This window comes from Salmo salar, chromosome 11 (genome assembly GCF_965601325.2).
Source record: "Salmo salar chromosome 11, fSalSal1, whole genome shotgun sequence".
NCBI classification, from domain to species: Eukaryota; Metazoa; Chordata; class Actinopteri; order Salmoniformes; family Salmonidae; genus Salmo; species Salmo salar.
In genome coordinates, this window is record NC_138301.1 from 3,904,869 (window position 1) to 3,926,987 (window position 22,119).

General features: G+C 41.4%; 1 protein-coding gene across 2 annotated transcripts in view; it reads left to right on the top strand.

Annotated features, from left to right (window-relative positions):
- Window positions 1–22,119, top strand: part of LOC100196496 (molybdenum cofactor biosynthesis protein 1) — a 64,223-nt gene that overhangs the window by 21,812 nt on the left and 20,292 nt on the right. For both annotated transcript variants that reach the window (XM_082957631.1, XM_014126168.3), the window contains exons 5-9: window positions 809–870; window positions 1,480–1,591; window positions 3,226–3,338; window positions 5,161–5,271; window positions 6,754–6,874. In XM_082957631.1, the coding sequence (XP_082813757.1) occupies window positions 809–870; window positions 1,480–1,591; window positions 3,226–3,338; window positions 5,161–5,271; window positions 6,754–6,874 (519 nt within the window). The remainder of the gene's footprint in view (window positions 1–808; window positions 871–1,479; window positions 1,592–3,225; window positions 3,339–5,160; window positions 5,272–6,753; window positions 6,875–22,119) is intronic.

Sequence of the window (22,119 nt, forward strand, 5' to 3'; positions counted from 1 at the left end):
CATCCCTGCTCGGCCTCCGACCACAAGGCACTACAGAGGGTAGTGCGAACGGCCCAGTACATCACTGGGGCCAAGCTTCCTGCCAACCAGGCCTTCTATACCAGGCGGTGTCAGAGGAAGGCCCTAAAATTTGTCAAACTCCAGCCACCCTAGTAATAGAATGTTCTCTCTGCTACCGCATGGCAAGCAGTACCGGAGCACCAAGTCTAGGTCCAAGAGGCTTCTAAACACCTTCTACCCCCAAGCCATAAGACTCCTGAACATCTAGTCAAATGTCTACCCAGACTATATGCATTGCCCCCCCCCCCCCCCCCCCTTACACCACTGCTACTCTCTGTTGTCATCTATGCATAGTCACTTTAATAACTCCACCTACTTATACATACTACGTCAACTTACTGGTGCCCCCGCACATTGACTCTGTATCGGCACCCCCCCTTGTATATAGACTCGCTATTTTTATTTTACTGCTGCTCTTTAAATATTATTTTTAAACTGCATTGTTGGTTAGGGGCTCGTAAGTAAGCATTTCACTAAGGTCTACACCTGTAGACCTTAGTGAAATGGTGAAATGGTCTACACCTGTAGACCTTTATTTGAAATTGCAGTTGGTCTCAGGCCTTGAGACTGGTTTGTTAAGCTTTGTCTGGGATGATTCCTGGTGTGACTTCACATTCTGGCGTTGTCCTTGGCCATTCAGCTTTGTCCTTGGCCATTTGGAAGGTGCTTAGAATAAAATGTATCACATAAGCCTAGTAGCCTATTGGCTACTGCTCTGTTTTCATTGTTGCCTTCCTCTCTTTCCTAGGGTTCCACAAGGTTATGGAAGGTATTGACAAAGCCATTGAGATGGGCTATAACCCTGTCAAGGTAAAAGATCAGTCCTACTCAACTTTGTTCATTTGCTGGTTCTTCCAAAGAAGCTAGCTGTAGGTTGGAAGCCATACTTGTCACGATGTTAGGTTCAACTGTGTGTGTGTGTGAATGTTTTCGCTCTTACACATGTTTGAATGCATCAGACGGTTGGTTTGAGTGTGTTGATACTCATTCCCTATGGAAGGCTTTCCCTCCATAGTGTTTTAATGCATGGCTTGTGTTGGTACTGCATGTAGTCAGTTAAAACACAGATTCGTGCAGTTTTGGCAGCTCTCTGGTGGAAGGCTTGTAGCTACCCCCTACTACATGGAGATGCGTGAAACTTACTCCTCAGCCTGAAGTGTCCCCACTAGCTAGATTTTCACATGGCGCCGACTAGTAAGACTCTTCAGGAGGGCGGTAACGTGTGTTAGCAAGACTGAGGTCCCGAGTTTGCGCCAGGTATGGACCGACTCGGGAGGAAGCTGTACTCGCTACGCAAGCAGTGTGATGTCGTTTACAGTTGTCACCTATCTATCTTAAGATGAATGCACTAACTGTCACTCTGGATAAGTGTCTGCTAAAATGTAAATGTTGTTCACTGCTGCACACTGCCCTCTACAGGTCAACTGTGTGGTCATGCGGGGCCTCAACGAGGACGAGCTTCTGGACTTTGTGGCCCTGACAGAGAAGAGGCCTCTGGAAGTACGCTTCATTGAGTACATGCCCTTCGACGGTGAGTGGACCATTCTTAAAGACCATTGCCACCACTGCCGAGAGTACTTCTCTGACGTGACTGGAGACCGGAGTTTCAATCGCTGTATCCAACCTCCCCACTGTTTCTCCCACTTGCCTGTCTCCCTCCTTGATTACCTTACTGTCTGATTAAAGTGTCAAAATACCGCACACACTGTCAATGTTGCAGCTTTACTGCATTGTCCAAGTTTCAGTTTTTTTTACAGAAGGATAACAGTCATCGTCTCAGTATTTTCAATTCCCTTAAATAGACTAATACTTTACTAATATTTCCGTCATGATGGATTTTAAATTGCTGTAATTTTGAAATAATGACAGACTCTTAGCCATCTACCTTATATTCAAATTGTAGACCTCGTTTTAAATAGGCTTATGTTTGTATGGGTTCAATGCAGTCTCACACTTTCAAACTATGAGTAATATTCCTTCACGAATAGGGCAACTAATGAGTTTACAATTGGCAGTTTCTAGAAATATAGTAACAGAGGTTAACATTTAAACCCTCACTCACCCCGTTTAGATACCGTAATTTCCGGACTATTGAGCGCACCTGAATATAAGCCGCACCCACTGAATTAAAAAAATGTATATTATTTTGAACATAAATAAGCCGCACATGTCTATAAGCCGCAGGTGCCTACCGGTACATTGAAACAAATTAACTTTACACAGGCTTTAACGAAACACAGCTTGTAACAAAAATAAATAGGCTTTAACGAAACACGGCTTGTAACAAAAAAAAAGAAATTAGCAGTAAACAGTAGCCTACCAAGAAAGTCATTGGTCACTATCTTCCTCCTCCTGTGCACTGAAACCACTGAAGTCATCTCCTTCGGTGTCGGAGTTGAATAGCCTCAGAATTGCTTCATCCGATATTGGATCGTTTTCATTGTCGCTCTCGTCACTGTTTGACCTTAACCCGTTCGGCAATTTCATTGGTCTAATGAAAGCTTCATGCCGGCAAAAAACTGAGCACGTCACAGAATGTGTTTTTTTGGAGAGAAAAAAATGTGAAAGCGGGAAAAATCCATATATTAGCCGCATCATTGTTTAAGCCGCGAGGTTCAAAGCGTGGGAAAAAAGTTGCGGCTTATAGTCCGAAATTTACGGTACTTAAAAAAAAAAAAAGTCCTTTCATTTTTTTATGTAAAAACATGATTGGATTGTAAATGCAAGCATTTCACTGTGTCACTGATCAGCTGTGTCACTGATTTTCTTGCCTTGCAAGAAAATGAATTGTCATCCAAACAGAGCCTAAGAGTCCTGAATTTGGTCTTCAATAGATATGTCATCACTGTTCAGAAACACATGGTAACCAACAGTGTTTCATGTAGAGTGAGAGTCAGGACACGTACTATACAAGTTTATCCTCAACTAGAGTGCAAATAGATTTGGGTATGCTTGATTTAGCTTGCTCGGCCTAATTGAACCAATAGAACTGTCCAAAATGTGAAAAACCAACCCCCCTGGTGTGCCGGGAAGCACAATCAAGCGCACAAAGTATTTTGAGAGAAAATAAATAAGATTTCAATCATGGTCTGTCATCCACATTGTGAATACACCTCTAGACAAGAGCATTCACTCCATTCTGTTGACCTCTGCTGCCTCCTGCAGGAAACAAATGGAACTTCAAGAAGATGGTGAGCTACCAGGAGATGCTGGACCGCATTAGACAGCAGTGGCCCAGTTTGGAACAGCTTCCACTCGGAAAGACGGACACAGCCAAGGTTCCTCTCTCCCCCCAGCCCACTTAAATTCCCACAGATAATCTCTAAATTATTAATCTGTCTCATCTTGCACCTGCGACTCGGCTAAATTAAATATTCAATGTGCCGTGTCCGCCCAGGAACAAATTATGATGACACGTTATCCATTTCTGCTACATCAGAGATGCGGTACTACCCACAGTGTGTGCTGGTTGCATTAATTAATTAATTAATTAATTAATTGTTTAGTTGACGGTAAGTCACATGGTTGTGCAAGCTAAATCAGATGCTAATGAAAATGTCAAGATACAATGATGCCTGAAAGCAAAGCTGGTCTCTTGTATTTATCTTGAATCCTGGTCCCAGATCTGTTTGTGCACTTAATTGCTCATTGTCAAGCCAAACAGACTGGCACTCAGGCTAATGATCTCAATGACCACATGTACATGCGAACAGTATTCCCGGATAATAGTTCATATCCCAGTTAAGGTCTTATTTGGGATAAGCTGTTTACATGCACCTTTGATATCCCGCTCACGAGTATCACTCTACCCATGAATAAACAGAATATTCCTAATTTAGGTTAATCTAGGTTAAATGGAATAAAAGCAAAAAATCTAGACACTGACTGAGATATAGAATATTAACTTGAATATTAATTAACTAAAATATGATTTTAATAAGAATTGCTGTTTTGTCTAGGAAAGATCAGTGGAGAAATGTTCTCTCATAAATGTGAATGCGTGGTTAGGGGATCGCGTGTAACATGCTATGCTACACTTACATGCAAGCAGTCTTATCAGAAACATGTTTCATAATTTTCTCAGCTTTTCATTTCCTTAAAACCGATCAAATTTATGGCATTTTGCACAGGGACAATCTTGGCACTGTTTTGGAGTCATTGCATTTTCTCTTCGATCCCTAAACGTCCTCACTCTGAGAGAGTAGCTGAATTGGAACAGACAAATTTACATTAATTCTATTGATTTAAGACATTAGTCTGATGAGCACTGCTTTATTTAGTCTTTCAGGGCAGCAAGTTATTACAGAAGAATAGCTGCATCTAACTATTGACAAGTTGATGAGCAAATGGCCTACCAAATGTCGGAAATTATAACCATAAACATATCCAAATTAGGGGTCAAAGGAGCCTAAGCCGATACAGTCCGGTACAGAGTCTCGGCAAAATAAATTATGCAATTATTATGGTGGATTGAATGTGCGCAGACAACCTACTTTTTGAAGTAATTTGTTTAACTTCTCAGAATAAAACATAATCACACAACACCCATGATACTATGCTAAACTGAGCCTGCACAGACCGCAAAAAAACAACAGTAAATGGGTATGCCGTCTAAGATAAGCATATCGCAGGCATCTTATCTGGGTTTATAACCGGGATAGAAGCTTATTTGGGTTATTGTGAACGGGATATGATGTTTGTCAACTTAACAGAATACTTGAGTGTCCCGAATAATAACAGGATATTGGTGTGCATGTAAACGTGGTCAGTGTCTGTTCCAAATGACCTTAGTATAACAATCACATATCCTTTCCTGAACAGATGTGCTATATATAAACTAAAAGAACAGAAATCCATTGTCCTTACATTTTTATTTATTAGCCAAAGGATAGGCGCAGATGCGCAGGGAGACAGAGTAAAGCGATGAGGAATGCTTAAGAATCATACGGGGATCGACTGTATGGGGTTATGTAGATGAGGGCGTTACCACACTACCAACTTGCGCTGTAAAACCAGACAGTTCGACAGAAAGAAAGCAGGCTGGGGCTAAGATTACCTTAAACCATGTTCTTACGATCTGTTCTCTGCTCTGCTCCTTAGACATTTAAGGTGCCAGGCTTTCAGGGCCAGGTGGGCTTCATCACCTCCATGTCGGATCAATTCTGTGGCTCCTGCAACCGACTACGCATCACGGCAGACGGCAACCTCAAGGTGAACAGCCCTTGTGCGCATGTAGACAGTGAAGGGGTGACTGTGGGGGTGTGTGGACGTTTGTGTACTTACATAATCGCACACACATGCAGACAGACACAGTCGCCCGTGTGTGTGTGTGTGATTACGTACATCAGGGTTCCCCAACTCGCGGGCCGAATTTTGCCTGTGGGTTGTTTTATTTGTCACCCCAAGTTTTCTGAGCAAATTATTTTTTTATATACACTACCGTTCAAAAGTTTGGTCACTTAGAAATGTCCTAGTTTTTGAAAGAAAAGCACATTTTATGCCCGTTAAAATAACAGCAAATTGATCAGAAATTCAATGTCGACATTGTTAATGTTGTAAATGACTATTGTAGCTGGAAACGGCAGATTCTTGATGGAATATCTACATGGGCGTACAGAGGCCCATTATCAGCAACCATCACTCCTGTGTTCCACTGGCACGTTGTTAGCTAATCCAAATTTATCATTTTAAAAAGCTAATTGATCATTAAAAAAAACATTTGAAATTATGTTTGCACAGCTAAAAATTGTTGTTCTGATTTAAAGAAGCAATAAAACTGGCCTTCTTTAGACTAGTTGAGTATCTGGAGCATCAGCATTTGTGGGTTCGATTACAGACTCAAAATGGCCAGAAGCAAAGCACTTTCTTCTGAAACACGTCAGTCTATTCTTGTTCTGAGAAATGAAGGCAGTTCCATGTGAGAAATTGACAAGAAACTGAAGGTCTCGTACAACGCAGTGAACTACCCCTTCACAGAACAGCGCAAACTGGCTCTAACCAGAATAGAAAGAGCGGGAGGCCCCGGTGCACAACTGAACAAGAGTACAAGTACATCAGAGTGTCTAGTTTGAGAAACAGACGCCTCACAAGTCCTCAACTGGCAGCTTCATTAAATAGTACCCGCAAAACACCAGTCTCAACGAAAACAGTGAAGAGGCAACTCCGGGATGCTGGCCTTCTAGGCAGAGTTGTATAGAAAAAGCTTAAGATGGGCAAAATACATTTAAAAAAGAACACAGACACTGGACAGAGGACCTCTGCCTAGAAGGCCAGCATCCCGGAGTCGCCTCTTCACTCTTGACGTTGAGACTGGTGTTTTGCGGGTACTATTTAATGAAGCTGCCAGTTGAGGACTTGTGAGGCGTCTGTTTCACAAACTAGTTGTGCACCGGGTTCTCCCACTCCTCTTTCTATTCTGTTTAGAGCCAGTTTGCACTGTTCTGTGACCCCAAACTTTTGAACACGTTTTTTATTTTTACTATTTTTAAGGTTTCTTGGGGTCATTTTGCAGTCTTAAAAATAGATTTTTGTATTATGTTCCGGGCCTCCCACCATCTGCTCAAGAAAAAATTGGCCTGCGGCTGAATCTAGTTGATCCCTGATGTACTTGCATCAGTTGTGTGTGTTAGTTACTCATCCTTTGTTCTGTCCCCAGTATGTGTGTTAGTGACTCCACCTCTTTCCCGTCCCTAGGTCTGTCTGTTTGGAAACACGGAGGTGTCCCTGAGGGACGTTCTGCGCTCTGGAGCTTCTGACCAGGAGCTGCTGGATATCATTGGCGCCGCCGTGGGCAGGAAGAAGAAACAACATGCAGGTAGTAAGAGCACTTTACCTTGGGTATATTCATTAGTGCACACCGTAGCAACATTTTTTTGCAATGGAATACTTTTTTGGCAACAAAAAGGAGTGTTTCTTATTGGATAAGTCCCTCCCCATTTCATTCTTAGTGAATATAATAATTAGGTGAATGCTTAAACATTTCCTTATATATTTATTATTATTATTATATGCATTTGTTTTTATATATTTTTTAAAAATGTATATCCCACTCCAACTGAGACACCCTCAGAGAGTGTGGTCACGGCCAGGGTCTGCCAATATCAATGACGCAATTAAGGTTAAGTGCCTTGCTCAAGGTGCATGTCAACAGATTTTTCACCTTGTCGGCTCGGGGATTGTAACTAGCGATGTTTCAGTTACTGGCCCAATGCTCTAACCACTAGACTATCTGCTGCCCCAGGTTTATTACTACTCGTATAATGCACGGTTAGTTTTAACTCTGTTTAATTAGAACCTAACGGACAACTAAGAAAAGCTCAAACCAAGTTAATTCACCCAATGAGTCAAACAGCTGAAAAGACAAAGCACCAGTATATATACCCCCTGTTAGACAGTCTCCTCCTTTTCTCTAACCACTACATCTTTGTTGCTTGTCAGGAAGTTAAGTGATGTGAGTAATAAACTGTTCCTTCTCCCTTCATGTGACCTCGGCCCCCATTCTTCACTAATCCACCCTCATCAGTGACCGCAACCATTCGATTGCCTTTTCCCTTACTTAGTAACATTCTCCTGGCTCTTATCCAACCTCCATTGACCCCACCATTATATATTCCTACATATAACCATTAACTTCTGGTGTAGCATGTATTTCAAATTACAACCCAACAGTCCCTCCTATTTGAATAGTAATTACCATACTGTTCAACATCAAAAACTTTGAAATGATTTACATTCAGTGTAATTATTACATTCAGTTAATATATTTACACCACTGAGACTTATGGCCTCTGATCTATAATTACACTATGTACACTGGTAATGACATTTCAGCTGAAGTTTTGACTTTCTCTTTCCTCCTTCTGGTTCCTAAGAGAGTGATAGCACAAAACTTTAAAAGCAAAAAGAAACACACAACATAACAAGTATTAATAATGTGCTAAGCTATGCATACTTATATATGCAAAGACGAACCAAAGTTAGATAACATGATGATCCCCACTATCTCTTCGCCTGACTCTGGCTTCGGGATAATTTTCTGCTCGGTTCCACAAAAATGAAGGCCCTAAAAAGATCATGCTTTCATGTCTTTGCCCTGTCCAGCAACAGGTTCCAAGAGGTGTTCCCATGCCATGTCATTTTCACTTCGCTCCCAATCTCCTTCTTCCTCCATGGCCACCCAATATACACTGCTCAAAAAAATAAAGGGAACACTTAACCTCTATGGGCTAGGTGGGACGCAAGCGTCCCACCCGTGGTGCACTCCATCAACAGCAGGTGCATTTCAAGAGCGGCAAATTTGAATCCAAATAAATGTCAAAATTCAAATTTTTCAAACATACAACTATTTTACACCCTTTGAAAGATAAACATCTCCTTAAAACCTGTTGGGGCTACAGGTTAGCAATGAACCCCGAGCCGGGATTGCTAACAAGGCTGGGAATTCAAAACATCAAAAATCTAATAATTTCAATTTCTCAAACAATCAACTATTTTACACAATTTAAATGATAAACATCTCCTTAATCTAACCACATTGTTCGATTTTCAAAGAGGCTTTACGGCAAAAGCATAAAGTTAGATTATGTTAGGACAGTACATAGCCACAAAAGTACAAACATCCATTTTCAATTCAAGGTCAGGCGTCACCAAAAGCAGAAACCAGCTTGAATTATGCACTAACTTTTGTCAATCTCCATCAGATGACACTCCTAGGACATTATGTTATACAATACATGCATTTTTTGTTCCATCAAGTTCATATTTATATCCAAAAACAGCATTTTACAGTAGCGTGAAATTCAGATTTTTTTCTTCTCTGAAATGCTTCCGGTGAACATAACAAAATTACTATTCGAAAACATTGGTAAAATATAATATTGTCAATCAAAGAATAATATATTATCATCTCGTAATTGCTACCGAATGGCCAGATCTCAAAATAACTTTACTGGGAAATCACATTTTGCAATAAACGGGGTGCTATGCTAAGAACAACAGGCTATGCTATACAGTTAGCATCATCTAAAATCGATAATAACATTGTAAATATCCCCTTTGATTATCTCCATCAGAAGACAGGCATCCCAGGTCCGGAAGGCATCCCAGGTCCGGAACAAATGTGGTTTCTTTTGACAAAGTTCATAATTTATGTCCAAATAACACCAAGTACTTAGCGTTCATTATGCTCCCACAAAACGTGGTGGGGGGACTGTAAAATCACGCCGAAAAGCTAAAAAAACCTAGTAAATAATCTATTTATGTTCGTTCAAAAATGTCAAATGTTGTTTAGCATTAATCTTTTGGTCCATTTTTAACGTTAAACATCAGTAATATTTTCACACAACCTATCCTATGTCGAGATAAACAATGAAGACAAAACTCAAGTTTCTCAGATTTATGCGCAGGCGCAAAAAAATGAAGTGATGACATGTCAACTTCCTTGGATTCTAATTTGCTCTCTGTTTATCATAGACGCTTCAAACAACTTTATAAAGATCGTTGACATCTAGTGGAAGCCGTAGGTGTTGCGAAATGAATCCTTTCTCACTATGATATCTATAAAACAATGACACTAAATAGTACAGTCACAAAATTCACATTTTTTTGGGATCTATTTTTCACAGGTTTTTGCCTGCAATATGAGTTTTGTTATACTTACAGACACCATTCAAACTGTTTTAGAAAATTCTGAGTGTTTTCTATCCGAATGTGTTAATAATATGCATATCCTAGCTTCTGAGTTGGTGTAGGAGGCAGTTAAAAATGGGCACATATTTTTTTCAAAATGTCTCAATACTGCCCCCGAGCCCCAACAGGTTTTAATCTAACCACGTTTTACGATTTCAAAAAGGTTTTACGGCGAAAGCATAAATTTAGAGTATGTTAGGACAGTACATTTACAAGAGTTGTGTGTAATGTTTTGTCAATTCAAAGACCGGGTCACCAAAACCATAAAACCAGCTAAAATGATGCACTAACCTTTTACAATCTCCATCAGATGACACTCCTAGGACATTATGTTAGACAATGCATGCATTTTTAGTTCTATCAAGTTCATATTTATATCCAAAAACAGCGTTTTACTATGGCATTGATGTTGAGGAAATCGTTTCCCTCCAATAACCGGCAGTCAAGTCAGCACCACAAATTAAATAATTAAAATTAGAAAACATTGGTAAAATATTATATTGTCATTTAAAGAATTATAGATTTACATCTCTTGAACGCAATCAACTTGCCAGATTTAAAAATAACCTTACTGGGAAATCACACTTTGCAATAATCTGAGCACTGCGCCCAGAAAAATACGCGTTGCGATACAGACTAGCTGTCATGTTGGGGAGATCTAAAATCGAAAATACTATGTAAATAATCCATTATCTTTGATTCTCTTCATCAGATGTCACTTCCAGGTATCACAGGTCCATAACGAATGTAGTTTTGTTCAAAAAAGCTCATCATTTATGTCCAAAAATCTCCGTCTTGTTAGCTCATGATCTAAGCCCGCCGGACTTCACTTCATGAACGAGGGGAAAAAATATATTTACGTTCGTTCAAACATGTCAAACGTTGTATAGCATAAATCATTAGGGCCTTTTTTTAACCAGAACATTAATAATATTCAAGGTGGAGGAATGCATTCTCTTTTATAACGTATTGGAACGAGGGTACCCAACATGAACTCGCGCGCCAGGTGTCTAATGGGCCATCATCGTTCCATGGCTCTTGTTCGGTCAGATCTCCCTCCAGAAGACTCAAAACACTTTGTAAAGGCTGGTGACATCTAGTGGAAGCAATAGGAAGTGCCAAAATATTCCTCAGCCCCTGTGTTTTTCAATGGCATAGGTTTAAAGGTAATACAACACATAAGGTATCCACTTCCTGTCAGAAAATGTCTCAGGGTTTTGCCTGCCAAATGAGTTCTGTTATACTCAGACACCATTCAAACAGTTTTAGAAACTTTAGGGTGTTTTCTATCCATATATAATAAGTATATGCATATTCTAGTTACTGGGTAGGATTAGTAACCAGATTAAATCGGGTACATTTTTTTATCCAGCCGTGCAAATACTGCCCCCTAGCCCTAACAGGTTAAACAACACAATGCAACTCCATGTCAATCACACTTCTGTGAAATCAAACTGTCCACTTAGGAAGCAACACTGATTGACAATAAATTTCACATGCTGTTGTGCAAATGGAATAGACAACAGGTGGAAATTATAGGCAATTAGCAAGACACCCCCAATAAAGGAGTGGTTCTGCAGGTGGGGACCACAGACCACTTCTCAGTTCCTATGCTTCCTGGCTGATGTTTTGGTCACTTTTGAATGCTGGCGGTGCTTTCACCCTAGTGGTAGCATGAGACGGAGTCTACAACCCACACAGGTGGCTCAGGTAGTGCAGCTCATCCAGGATGGCACATCAATGCGAGCTGTGGCAAGAAGGTTTGCTGTGTCTGTCAGCGTAGTGTCCAGAGCATGGAGGCGCTACCAGGAGACAGGCCAGTACATCAGGAGACGTGGAGGAGGCCGTAGGAGGGCAATAACCCAGCAGCAGGACCGCTACCTCTGCCTTTGTGCAAGGAGGAGCAGGAGAAGCACTGCCAGAGCCCTGCAAAATGACCTCCAGCAGGCCACAAATGTGCATGTGTCTGCTCAAACGGTCAGAAACAGACTCCATGAGGGTGGTATGAGGGCCCGACGTCCACAGGTGGGGGTTGTGCTTACAGCCCAACACCGTGCAGGACGTTTGGCATTTGCCAGAGAACACCAAGATTGGCAAATTCGCCACTGGTGCCCTGTGTTCTTCACAGATGAAAGCAGGTTCACACTGAGCACGTGACAGATGTGACAGAGTCTGGAGACGCCGTGGAGAACGTTCTGCTGCCTGCAACATCCTCCAGCATGACCGGTTTGGCGGTGGGTCAGTCATGGTGTGGGGTGGCATTTCTTTGGGGGGGCCGCACAGCCCTCCATGTGCTCGCCAGAGGTAGCCTGACTGCCATTAGGTACCGAGATGAGATCCTCAGACCCCTTGTGAGACCATATGCTGGTGCGGTTGGCCCTGGGTTCCTCCTAATGCAAGACAATGTTAGACCTCATGTGGCTGGAGTGTGTCAGCAGTTCCTGCAAGAGGAAGGCATTGATGCTATGGACTGGCCCGCCCGTTCCCCAGACCTGAATCCAATTGAGCACAGCTGGGACATCATGTCTCGCTCCATCCACCAACGCCACGTTGCACCACAGACTGTCCAGGAGTTGGCGGATGCTTTAGTCCAGGTCTGGGAGGAGATCCCTCAGGAGACCATCCGCCACCTCATCAGGAGCATGCCCAGGCGTTCTAGGGAGGTCATACAGGCACGTGGAGGCCACACACACTACTGAGCCTCATTTTGACTTGTTTTAAGGACATTACATCAAAGTTGGATCAGCCTGTAGTGTGGTTTTCCACTTTAATTTTGAGTGTGACTCCAAATCCAGACCTCCATGGGTTGATAAGTTGGATTTCCATTGATTATTTTTGTGTGATTTTTGTTGTCAGCACATTCAACTATGTAAAGAAAAAAGTATTTAATAAGATTATTTCTTTCATTCAGATCTAGGATGTGTTGTTTAAGTGTTCCCTTTATTTTTTTGAGCAGTATACATGTGTGGTGGCCAGTACCAGTCAAAAGCTTGGACACACCTACTCGTTCCAGGGTTTTTCTTAAATTTTTACAATTTTATACATTGTAGAATAATAGTGAAGACATCAAAACTCTGAAATAACACGCTTGGAATCATGTAGGAACCAAAAAAGTGTTAAACAAATAAATATTTTTGATTCTTCAAAGTAGCCACCCTTTAACTTGATGACAGCTTTGCACACGCTTGGCATTCTCTCAACCAGCTTCACCTGGAATGCTTTTCCAACAGTCTTGAAGAAGTTTCCACATATGCTGAGCACTTGTTGGCTGTTTTTCCTTCAATCTGCGGTCCAGCTCATCCCAAACCATCTCAATTGGGTTAAGATCGGGTGATCTGATGCAGCACTATCACCCTCCTTGTTCAAATAACTCTTACACAGCCTGAAGGTGTGTTGGATCATTGTCCTGTCGAAAAACGATTGATAATCCCACTAAGCAAAAACCAGATGGGATGGCGTATTGCTGCAGAATGCTATGGTAGCCATGCTGGTTAAGTGTGCTTTGAATCCCAAATAAATCAGTAACCGTGTCACCAGCAAAGCACCCCCACACCATCACACCTCCTCCATGCTTCAAGGTGGGAACCATATGTGAAGATCATCCGTTCACCACTCTGCATCTCAGACACGGCGGTTGGAACCAAAAATCTAACATTTTGACTCATCAGACCAAAGGACAGATTTCCACCGGTCTAATGTCCATTGCTCGTCTGTCTTGGCCCAATCAAGTCTCTTCATCTTATTGGTGTCCTTTTGTAGTGTTTTTTTGTTGCAGAAATTCGACCCTGAAGGCCTGATCCACGCAGTCTCTGAATAGTTGACGTTGATGCCTGTTACTTGAACTCTGAAGCATTTATTTGGGCTGCAATTTCAGAGGTAACTAATTAATTTATCCTCTGCAGCAGAGGTAACTCTGGGTCTTCCTTTCCTGTGGAGGTCCTTATGACAGCCAGTTTCATCATAGCGCTTGATGGTTTTTGCTACTGCACTTGAAGAAACTTTCAGTTCTTGACATTTTCTGGATTGACTGACCTTCATGTCTTAGTAATGATGGACTGTCGTTTGTCTTTGCTGATATGAGCTGTTCTTACCATAATATGGACAAATAGGGCCATCTTCTGTATACCACCCCTACCTTGTCACAGCTGATTGGCTCAAACACATGAAGAAGGAAAGACATTCCACAAATTAACTTTTAACAAGGCTTTTAACCTCTATGGGACCGGCGGGACGAATTCGTCCCACCTACGTAACATCCACTGCCAGCCTGTGGCGCGATTTTCAAAATCTTCAAAATCCTATTACTTCAATTTCTCAAACATATGACTATTTTACAGCCATTTAAAGATAAGACTCTCGTTAATCTAACCACACTGTCCGATTTCAAAAAGGCTTTACAACGAAAGCAAAACATTAGATTATGTCAGCAGAGTACCAAGCCAGAAATAATCAGACACCCATTTTTCAAGCCAGCATATAATGTCACCAAAACCCAGAAGACAGCTAAATGCAGCACTCACCTTTGATGATCTTCATCAGATGACAACCCTAGGACATTATGTTATACAATACATGCATGTTTTGTTCAATCAAGTTCATATTTATATCAAAAACCAGCTTTTTACATTAGCATGTGACGTTCAGAACTAGCATACCCCCCGCAAACTTACGGGGAATTCGCTAACATTTTACTAAATTACTCACGATAAACGTTCACAAAAAGCATAACAATTATTTTAAGAATTATAGATACAGACCTCCTCTATGCACTCGATATGTCCGATTTTAAAATAGCTTTTTGGTGAAAGCACATTTTGCAATATTCTAAGTATATAGCCCAGGCATCACGGGCTCGCTATTTAGACACCCGGCAAGTTTAGCACTCACCATAATCATATTTACTATTATAAAAATGTCATTACCTTTTGTTGTCTTCGTCAGAATGCACACCCAGGACGTCTACTTCAATAACAAATGTTGGTTTGGTCCAAAATAATCCATCGTTATATCCGAATAGCGGCGTTTTGTTCGTGCGTTCCAGACACTATCCGAAATAGTAAAGAAGTGTCGCGCGCTTGGCGCAATTCCTGACAATAAAATTCAAAGTATTCAATTGCCGTACGTCGAAGCATGTCAACCGCTGTTTAAAATCAATTTTTACGTCATTTTTCTCGTAGAAAAGCGGTAAAATTCCGACAGGGAATCTCCTTTTCGGCAAACAGAGGAAAAAATCCCAAAGGCGGGGGCGGTCGGGGTCACGCGCATAAGCTAGTGTCTCTTGATGGGCCACTTGAGAAAGGCGATAATGTGTTTCAGCCTGGGGCTGGAATGACGACATTCTCTTTTTTCCCGGGCTATGAGAGCCTATGGACGACGTGGGAAGTGTCACGTTAGAGCAGAGATCCTTAGTAAATGATAGAGATGGCAAAGAAGTTCCAGAAATGGTCAGACAGGCCACTTCCTGTAAAGGAATCTCTCAGGTTTTGACCTGCCATTTGAGTTCTGTTATACTCACAGACACCATTCAAACAGTTTTAGAAAATGTAGGGTGTTTTCTATCCATATGTAATAAGTATATGCATATTCTAGTTACTGAGTAGGAGTGGTAACCAGATTAAATCGGGTATGTTTTTTATCCAGCCGTGTCAATGCTGCCCCCTAGCCCTAACAGGTTAACAACTGTTAATTGAAATGTATTCCAGATGACTACCTCATGAACCTAGTTGAGAGAATGCAAAGCTGTCATCAAGGCAAAGGGTGGCTACTTTGAAGAATCTCAAATATAAAATATGTTTTTGGTTTAACACTTTTGTTGGTTACTACATGATTCCATATGTGTTATTTCATAGTTTTGATGTCTTCACTATTATTCTACAATGTAGAAAATAGACAAAATAATTAGGTAGGTGTGTCCAAACTTTTGACTGGTATTATACATTTCAACATCAATGCCCTCAGAAGATATCCCAACAATGCTACTAAGGTAACCCTGCTACTACTAACACTGCATACTTCAAAATACTCCTAATTTGCGCTATAGTCCAGTTCCATGCTGTTACTATAGCATCCTTCAGCTACTGTCCCTACTGCGACTGATGTGAGAGTAGCTATTGCATTGAATCTGTCTCCTGCTCTCCTATTGCCTTTGTGGTAAACTGATAGATCTAGGACTGAATCTTTCAGGTTCTCCCTACCTCAGAAACTTTTACAGATGCACAATTGAGAGCATTCTGACGGGCTGTATCACCGCCTGTTATGGCAACTGCACCGCCCACAACCACTGGTCTCTCCAGAGGGTGGTGCGGTCTGCCCAGCGCATCACCGGGGGCAAACTGCGTGCCCTCCAGGACACCTACAGCATCCTATGTCACAGGAAGGCCAAAAAGATCATCAAGGACATCAACCACCCAAGCCACGTCCTGTTCACCCCAACCCTTTGTGAACACCCTCATTACAGTGTAACCTTTGGGTCCCAACGGTTGATAAGCAGCCACCTTCTGACACTTTCCGTTTATCGTCACTCAGTCCCAATCTTCTGATAGATATGTCAAGTGTTAGCTGGCTGTTATGATTGGGGGAGATATTAGTAGCGTTGGAAGAGTGTCCAACCTTACAAAACTCTGAGTCACATGTTTCTTAATCATACTCTGCAGGAGATGTGATGCTATTATTACAGCAAACTTCCCCTTCGGTGATGTGGCCTCCTGTATACAGGGATCTGTGACTATTCTTTTAAGCTTTGTACCTTCTTTGACGAACCCCCCATTGAAAGTTGACAATAGTGTCTGAAATGACAACACTATCTCTGCTACTCTCACCATGATCTGGGTATGTGTGACATTCAGTTTGAATTCATAGTAGTCTCTATATTGTGCACAGTTAGCTTGTAAGAGATGGAGGACAGCTATCTCCTGTAACAATAGACATAGAGCAGTGGTATCATTCCCCAGAGACTCTTAACCACTTCCTTCATTTATTAGCCACACAAATATCCGGCCGTCATATGAAATTCTGCATTCCCAATTCCCTGTAATGTTAACGCCTTGGTTTTTGGGACTCTATGAATACACTGTCGGTCCTGTCAGACTCTGCAGCTAACACCCTTATGTAAACATTGTCTCAAACACATGCCCTGCATGTACCTTGCTTCCGGCCACAAATACATTTGCTCATTAATCATTCCATCTAACCCATAACACGTTAGTCACTACTGCTTCTCCACTTTTATATAATTATAAACATACTAAAACATTCAAGTCAATTTCCAACAATCCCTCCTCTGGAACAATGAGCATTCTGATGTTCCACGACACTTAGAAAACATATTGACTTGAACAGGGAAGAGAATAACCACCCTTAATGCCAATGAGACTGGGGAAAGAACCTTCCATCCATTCTGTTTTATGCCAATGGAATGCTAGTTTCCTTCATTCTCGGGTGTCAAAGCAAGACAGACTATGAGCCTTGCACGTAATTAATTGTACTGTGTCGCCATATGTATTGATGCACTTTACATTTACATTACATTTACGTCATTTAGCTGATGCTCTTATCCAGAGCGACTTACAAATTGGTGCATTCACCTTATGATATCCAGTGAAACAACCACTTTACAATAGTACATCTATATCTTTTCTTTGGGGGGGGGGGGGGGTTAGAAGGATTATTTTATCCTATCCCAGGTATTCCTTAAAGAGGTGGGGTTTCAGGTGTCTCCGGAAGGTGGCGATTGACTCCGCTGTCCTCGCGTCGTGAGGGAGCTTGTTCCACCATTGGGGTGCCAGAGCAGCGAACAGTTTTGACTGGGCTGAGTGGGAAATGTGCTTCCGCAGAGGTAGGGAGGCGAGCAGGCCAGAGGCCACTTTAACATTAGGATTGTGATAACATGGTAAAACTAAACCCCTACTATCAAGTACCTCATGCTTAGCTCAAACTATCATCTAGTGGGTTCTCTAGCCTCCCTCTCAGAGGACACTGAAGGAAGGAAAACCCTCCCTAGACAGTGCACCGTCCCCTCACTTTGTGCTCTCCTCCTTTTTGCTCCTTTCCAAACCATAATTTAAACATTTGATAAATTATCCAACCCACATTTAGAAAGACTCAACGTGAAGCACTAAGGACTGTCAATCACTCAAATTCAAGACCTCCAACTTCACACACACACCGACTGTCAGAATTTACATTTACAAACAGGGAACACATACAGGCATGTTAACGATAGATCGGTATCTCAATGCACCTGAATTTCCCAGTGTGTTGACCTCCAAAATCAACCTGATAGCCCAAATAAACAGTTTAGAGCAGTGGTTACCAACCTTTTCTGAGTCAAGATCACTTTCGCAGTCAAAAAGCAAACTGAGATTTACATTAACCTCACACAAACAGTTTTGTGAGAATGAGGTTTGGGCAGTAGGCCTAATACATTATCAAGGGATATTGGCTATATGATTGGCCTGCCAATATTGCTAATCAGACCATATTATATTTCAAAACTCGTGCTTTGATAACAAAATAGATCAGTTGGTTTAGCACTTGAGGCACTGTGGAGCATGAATTTAAATAATTTGCTTTTTTATTTAACTGGACTGATGGTACCTGCATCTGATGGTCAACGAGATCAAATCACGACGTCAGTGATCTTCAGGTCGAAAAGTCGGAGCTCTGGAAAGATGCCGGAGTTTCCAACTTGGAATTCCGAGTTCAAAACGATTTTTCCCAACCGCCTCTTACAGTCCCTGCTCTCTTCTTCCTTTCCTCCGGTGAGACTGACCAGAGAGAGGGGACATCATCTTCCACCTAATGGCGAAACTCGAGTCGCACCGCATCTGCCTCATGCACAAATTCATATTGTTCCTATGACCAGAGAAAGTTAAACATTCCTTAATATTAAAATCGACACGACGAGCTGCTAATAATAATAAAATGCATGGCTATCGATACTTGGCTACTCATTCATTGCAGCTGCAACCCGAGCGGAAGTATGGAGAAGCGCGTTGTTCAATGAAAATAGTGACAGTGCTGAATATAAACTTAAACATGAACTCGCTCATAAAAACAGCAGCTCTTTGCTGTATTCGTTGAGTCTCTCTGTGGTCATGGTTTTAAAAGTTATTAAATCTTACATAGGCTAGTAGCCTATTAAACTTGGCTGTGGACAGGGTCATGGAAACTCTATAGCCACGGTGATTTGACCTAGCCCATTGGGCAGCGCAGTAAGTGCACTCGATTTAGTCACAGATTTGCAGGTCTGCCGGGTAGGCGGAGTTTGTCTCATGGGAACACTTTGCTTACCCGGTGCGCAGGACTTTTGAATCAAGTGCACCTACAGGCAACAGCTCAACACGATTTTTAAAAAGAAGCGCAAGCCTTTATCGTTTGTTGGCTTTTCTACAGAAATATTTGGTGATCGACTAGGAGTGCCTTGATCGACCGGTTGGCGACCACTGGTTTAGAGCAACCCTAAATCAATTTCCGGGCACAGGTGACCACACCCCTTCCTTCCCGGCACAGTTCTTCTGGCGTATCTTCATTTTCTTCTTCAGATAGCATTACAGTTCATATTCCCAACGGCACATACGTTTCATGCATATCACAGTTGATGGCCATTGATAATGTCCTGATTTCAATATCTGGGGAATAAGCAGATTTTCCCAAGCCAACGAATCTCTCACCTGAGCAGTTCCACCATTCTGTCTGGTCCTTTTTCCCACCAGTACACCAGCAGCATGAGAAAAGTTTGGACGTGATATCTCTCTATGCTCACTCCACATGCTCGGTCTCAGGACTCATGATGCACTTCTGCTGCTCGCACTCAGGTTGCTGGCTCGGTCTCAGTAGTAGTGGTGCAGAACAGGGCCGTAGTGAACACCAATTCTTCAGCCATTTGGGGGGTGAGGCTCACACTGTTCTTGTCGTATTATTCCTTCCATGCATACAGATACCATCAGTAATCACTATCACCATAACTTCGAGAGAGATCAGACCAAAACAACAGTTTGAGGCATTTATGATTCAGAAAATCCAAAACGATTTACCATGTGACAAATGATTACCTAATACAACATTCCTAAGACTAATGTCAAAGAGCATACCAACAAACTGTTGAAACCATTTTCCAAATTGGCTTATTCTCCCTAATCATACTGGCGACCTCACAACAGAGTTACCGGGTCAGGAGGTTAGAGAGCTAACCCTTAGGGAGAAATCCTGACCATACAGCAGACCCAATCTGGTGAGATTTGTAGCACGACAAAAACAAGATCCAAAACAATAACGGCTATACACTACTTCATATTATACTTAAATCTCATCCAATGTGTGTCTCCTTTCTAGTGAGGTTGATAAGGCCAAAGGTCGTTCAACCCCATTTAAGTATTTTCTTTCCCTGTACTTCAGAAACCATTTAAAAACATTTCCATCATTCTGCGTACCCAGTATACAACCAAATTCAAAGACCCCACACCGTAAATCAGACACGGTATTAACCTGTTAGGGCTAGGGGGCAGCATTTGCACGTCTGGATAAAAAAAATGTACCTGATTTAATCTGGTTACTAATCCTACCCAGTAACTAGAATATGCATATACTTATTATATATGGATAGAAAACACTCTAAAGTTTCTAAAACTGTTTGAATGGTGTCTGTGAGTATAACAGAACTCATTTGGCAGGCAAAACCCTGAGACATTTTCTGACAGGAAGTGGATACCTGATGTGTTGTATTACCTTTAAACCTATCCCATTGAAAAACACAGGGGCTGAGGAATATTTTGGCACTTCCTATTGCTTCCACTAGATGTCACCAGCCTTTACAAAGTGTTTTGAGTCTTCTGGAGGGAGATCTGACCGAACAAGAGCCATGGAACGATGATGTCCCATTAGACACCTGGCGCGCGAGTTCATGTTGGGTACCCTCGTTCCAATACGTTATAAAAGAGTATGCATTCGTCCACCTTGAATATTATTCATGTTCTGGTTAAAAAAGGCCCTAATGATTTATGCTATACAACGTTTGACATGTTTGAACGAACGTAAATATATTTTTTCCCCTCGTTCATGACGAGAAGTCCGGCTGGCTTAGATCATGTGCTAACAAGACGGAGATTTTTGGACATAAATGATGAGCTTTTTTGAACAAAACTACATTCGTTATGGACCTGTGATACCTGGAAGTGACATCTGATGAAGAGAATCAAAGGTAATGGATTATTTACATAGTATTTTCGATTTTAGATCTCCCCAACATGACGTCTAGTCTGTATCGCAACGCGTATTTTTCTGGGCGCAGTGCTCAGATTATTGCAAAGTGTGATTTCCCAGTAAGGTTATTTTTAAATCTGGCAAGTTGATTGCGTTCAAGAGATGTAAATCTATAATTCTTTAAATGACAATATAATATTTTACCAATGTTTTCTAATTTTAATTATTTAATTTGTGACGCTGACTTGACTGCCGGTTATTGGAGGGAAACGATTTCCTCAACATCAATGCCATAGTAAAACGCTGTTTTTGGATATAAATATGAACTTGATAGAACTAAAAATGCATGCATTGTCTAACATAATGTCCTAGGAGTGTCATCTGATGGAGATTGTAAAAGGTTAGTGCATCATTTTAGCTGGTTTTATGGTTTTGGTGACCCTGTCTTTGACTTGACAAAACATTACACACAACTCTTGTAAATGTACTGTCCTAACATACTCTAAATTTATGCTTTCGCCGTAAAACCTTTTTGAAATCGTAAAACGTGGTTAGATTAAGGAGATGTTTATCTTTCAAAGGGTGTAAAATAGTTGTATGTTTGAAAAATTTGTATTTTGACATTTATTTGGATTCAAATTTGCCGCTCTTGAAATGCACCTGCTGTTGATGGAGTGCACCACGGGTGGCACGCTAGCGTCCCACCTAGCCCATAGAGGTTAACACCACTAACAAATATTCATAACCGGTGAGATGTGTGTGGTCAAATGTAGGGCAAGAACAAAGAAACCAATAGCCAGGCCTTAATTACTTGGGAGCCCCCTTTACTGCTAAATCTGGATGCCTTTATACTTTATAAAACTGCATAATTTCACTAACTGAATTTCAAAGAGAGCGAGATAATGACACCCCATACTCTCCTGGAAGAGAAAGTGTACATAACATTTGATTTGAAACATGTTATCAAAATGGCTATTTGTGACATGCTCCGAATACAACAGTATATTGGAATGCATTATTTGTCACCAGTACTTGAAAACATGTGAATAACTGTAAATACATACATGCATGCATACATACAGTGCCTTGCAAAAGTATTCATCCCCCTTGGTGTTTTTCCTATTTTGTTGCATTACAACCAGTAATTTAAATGGATTTGGATTTCATGCAATC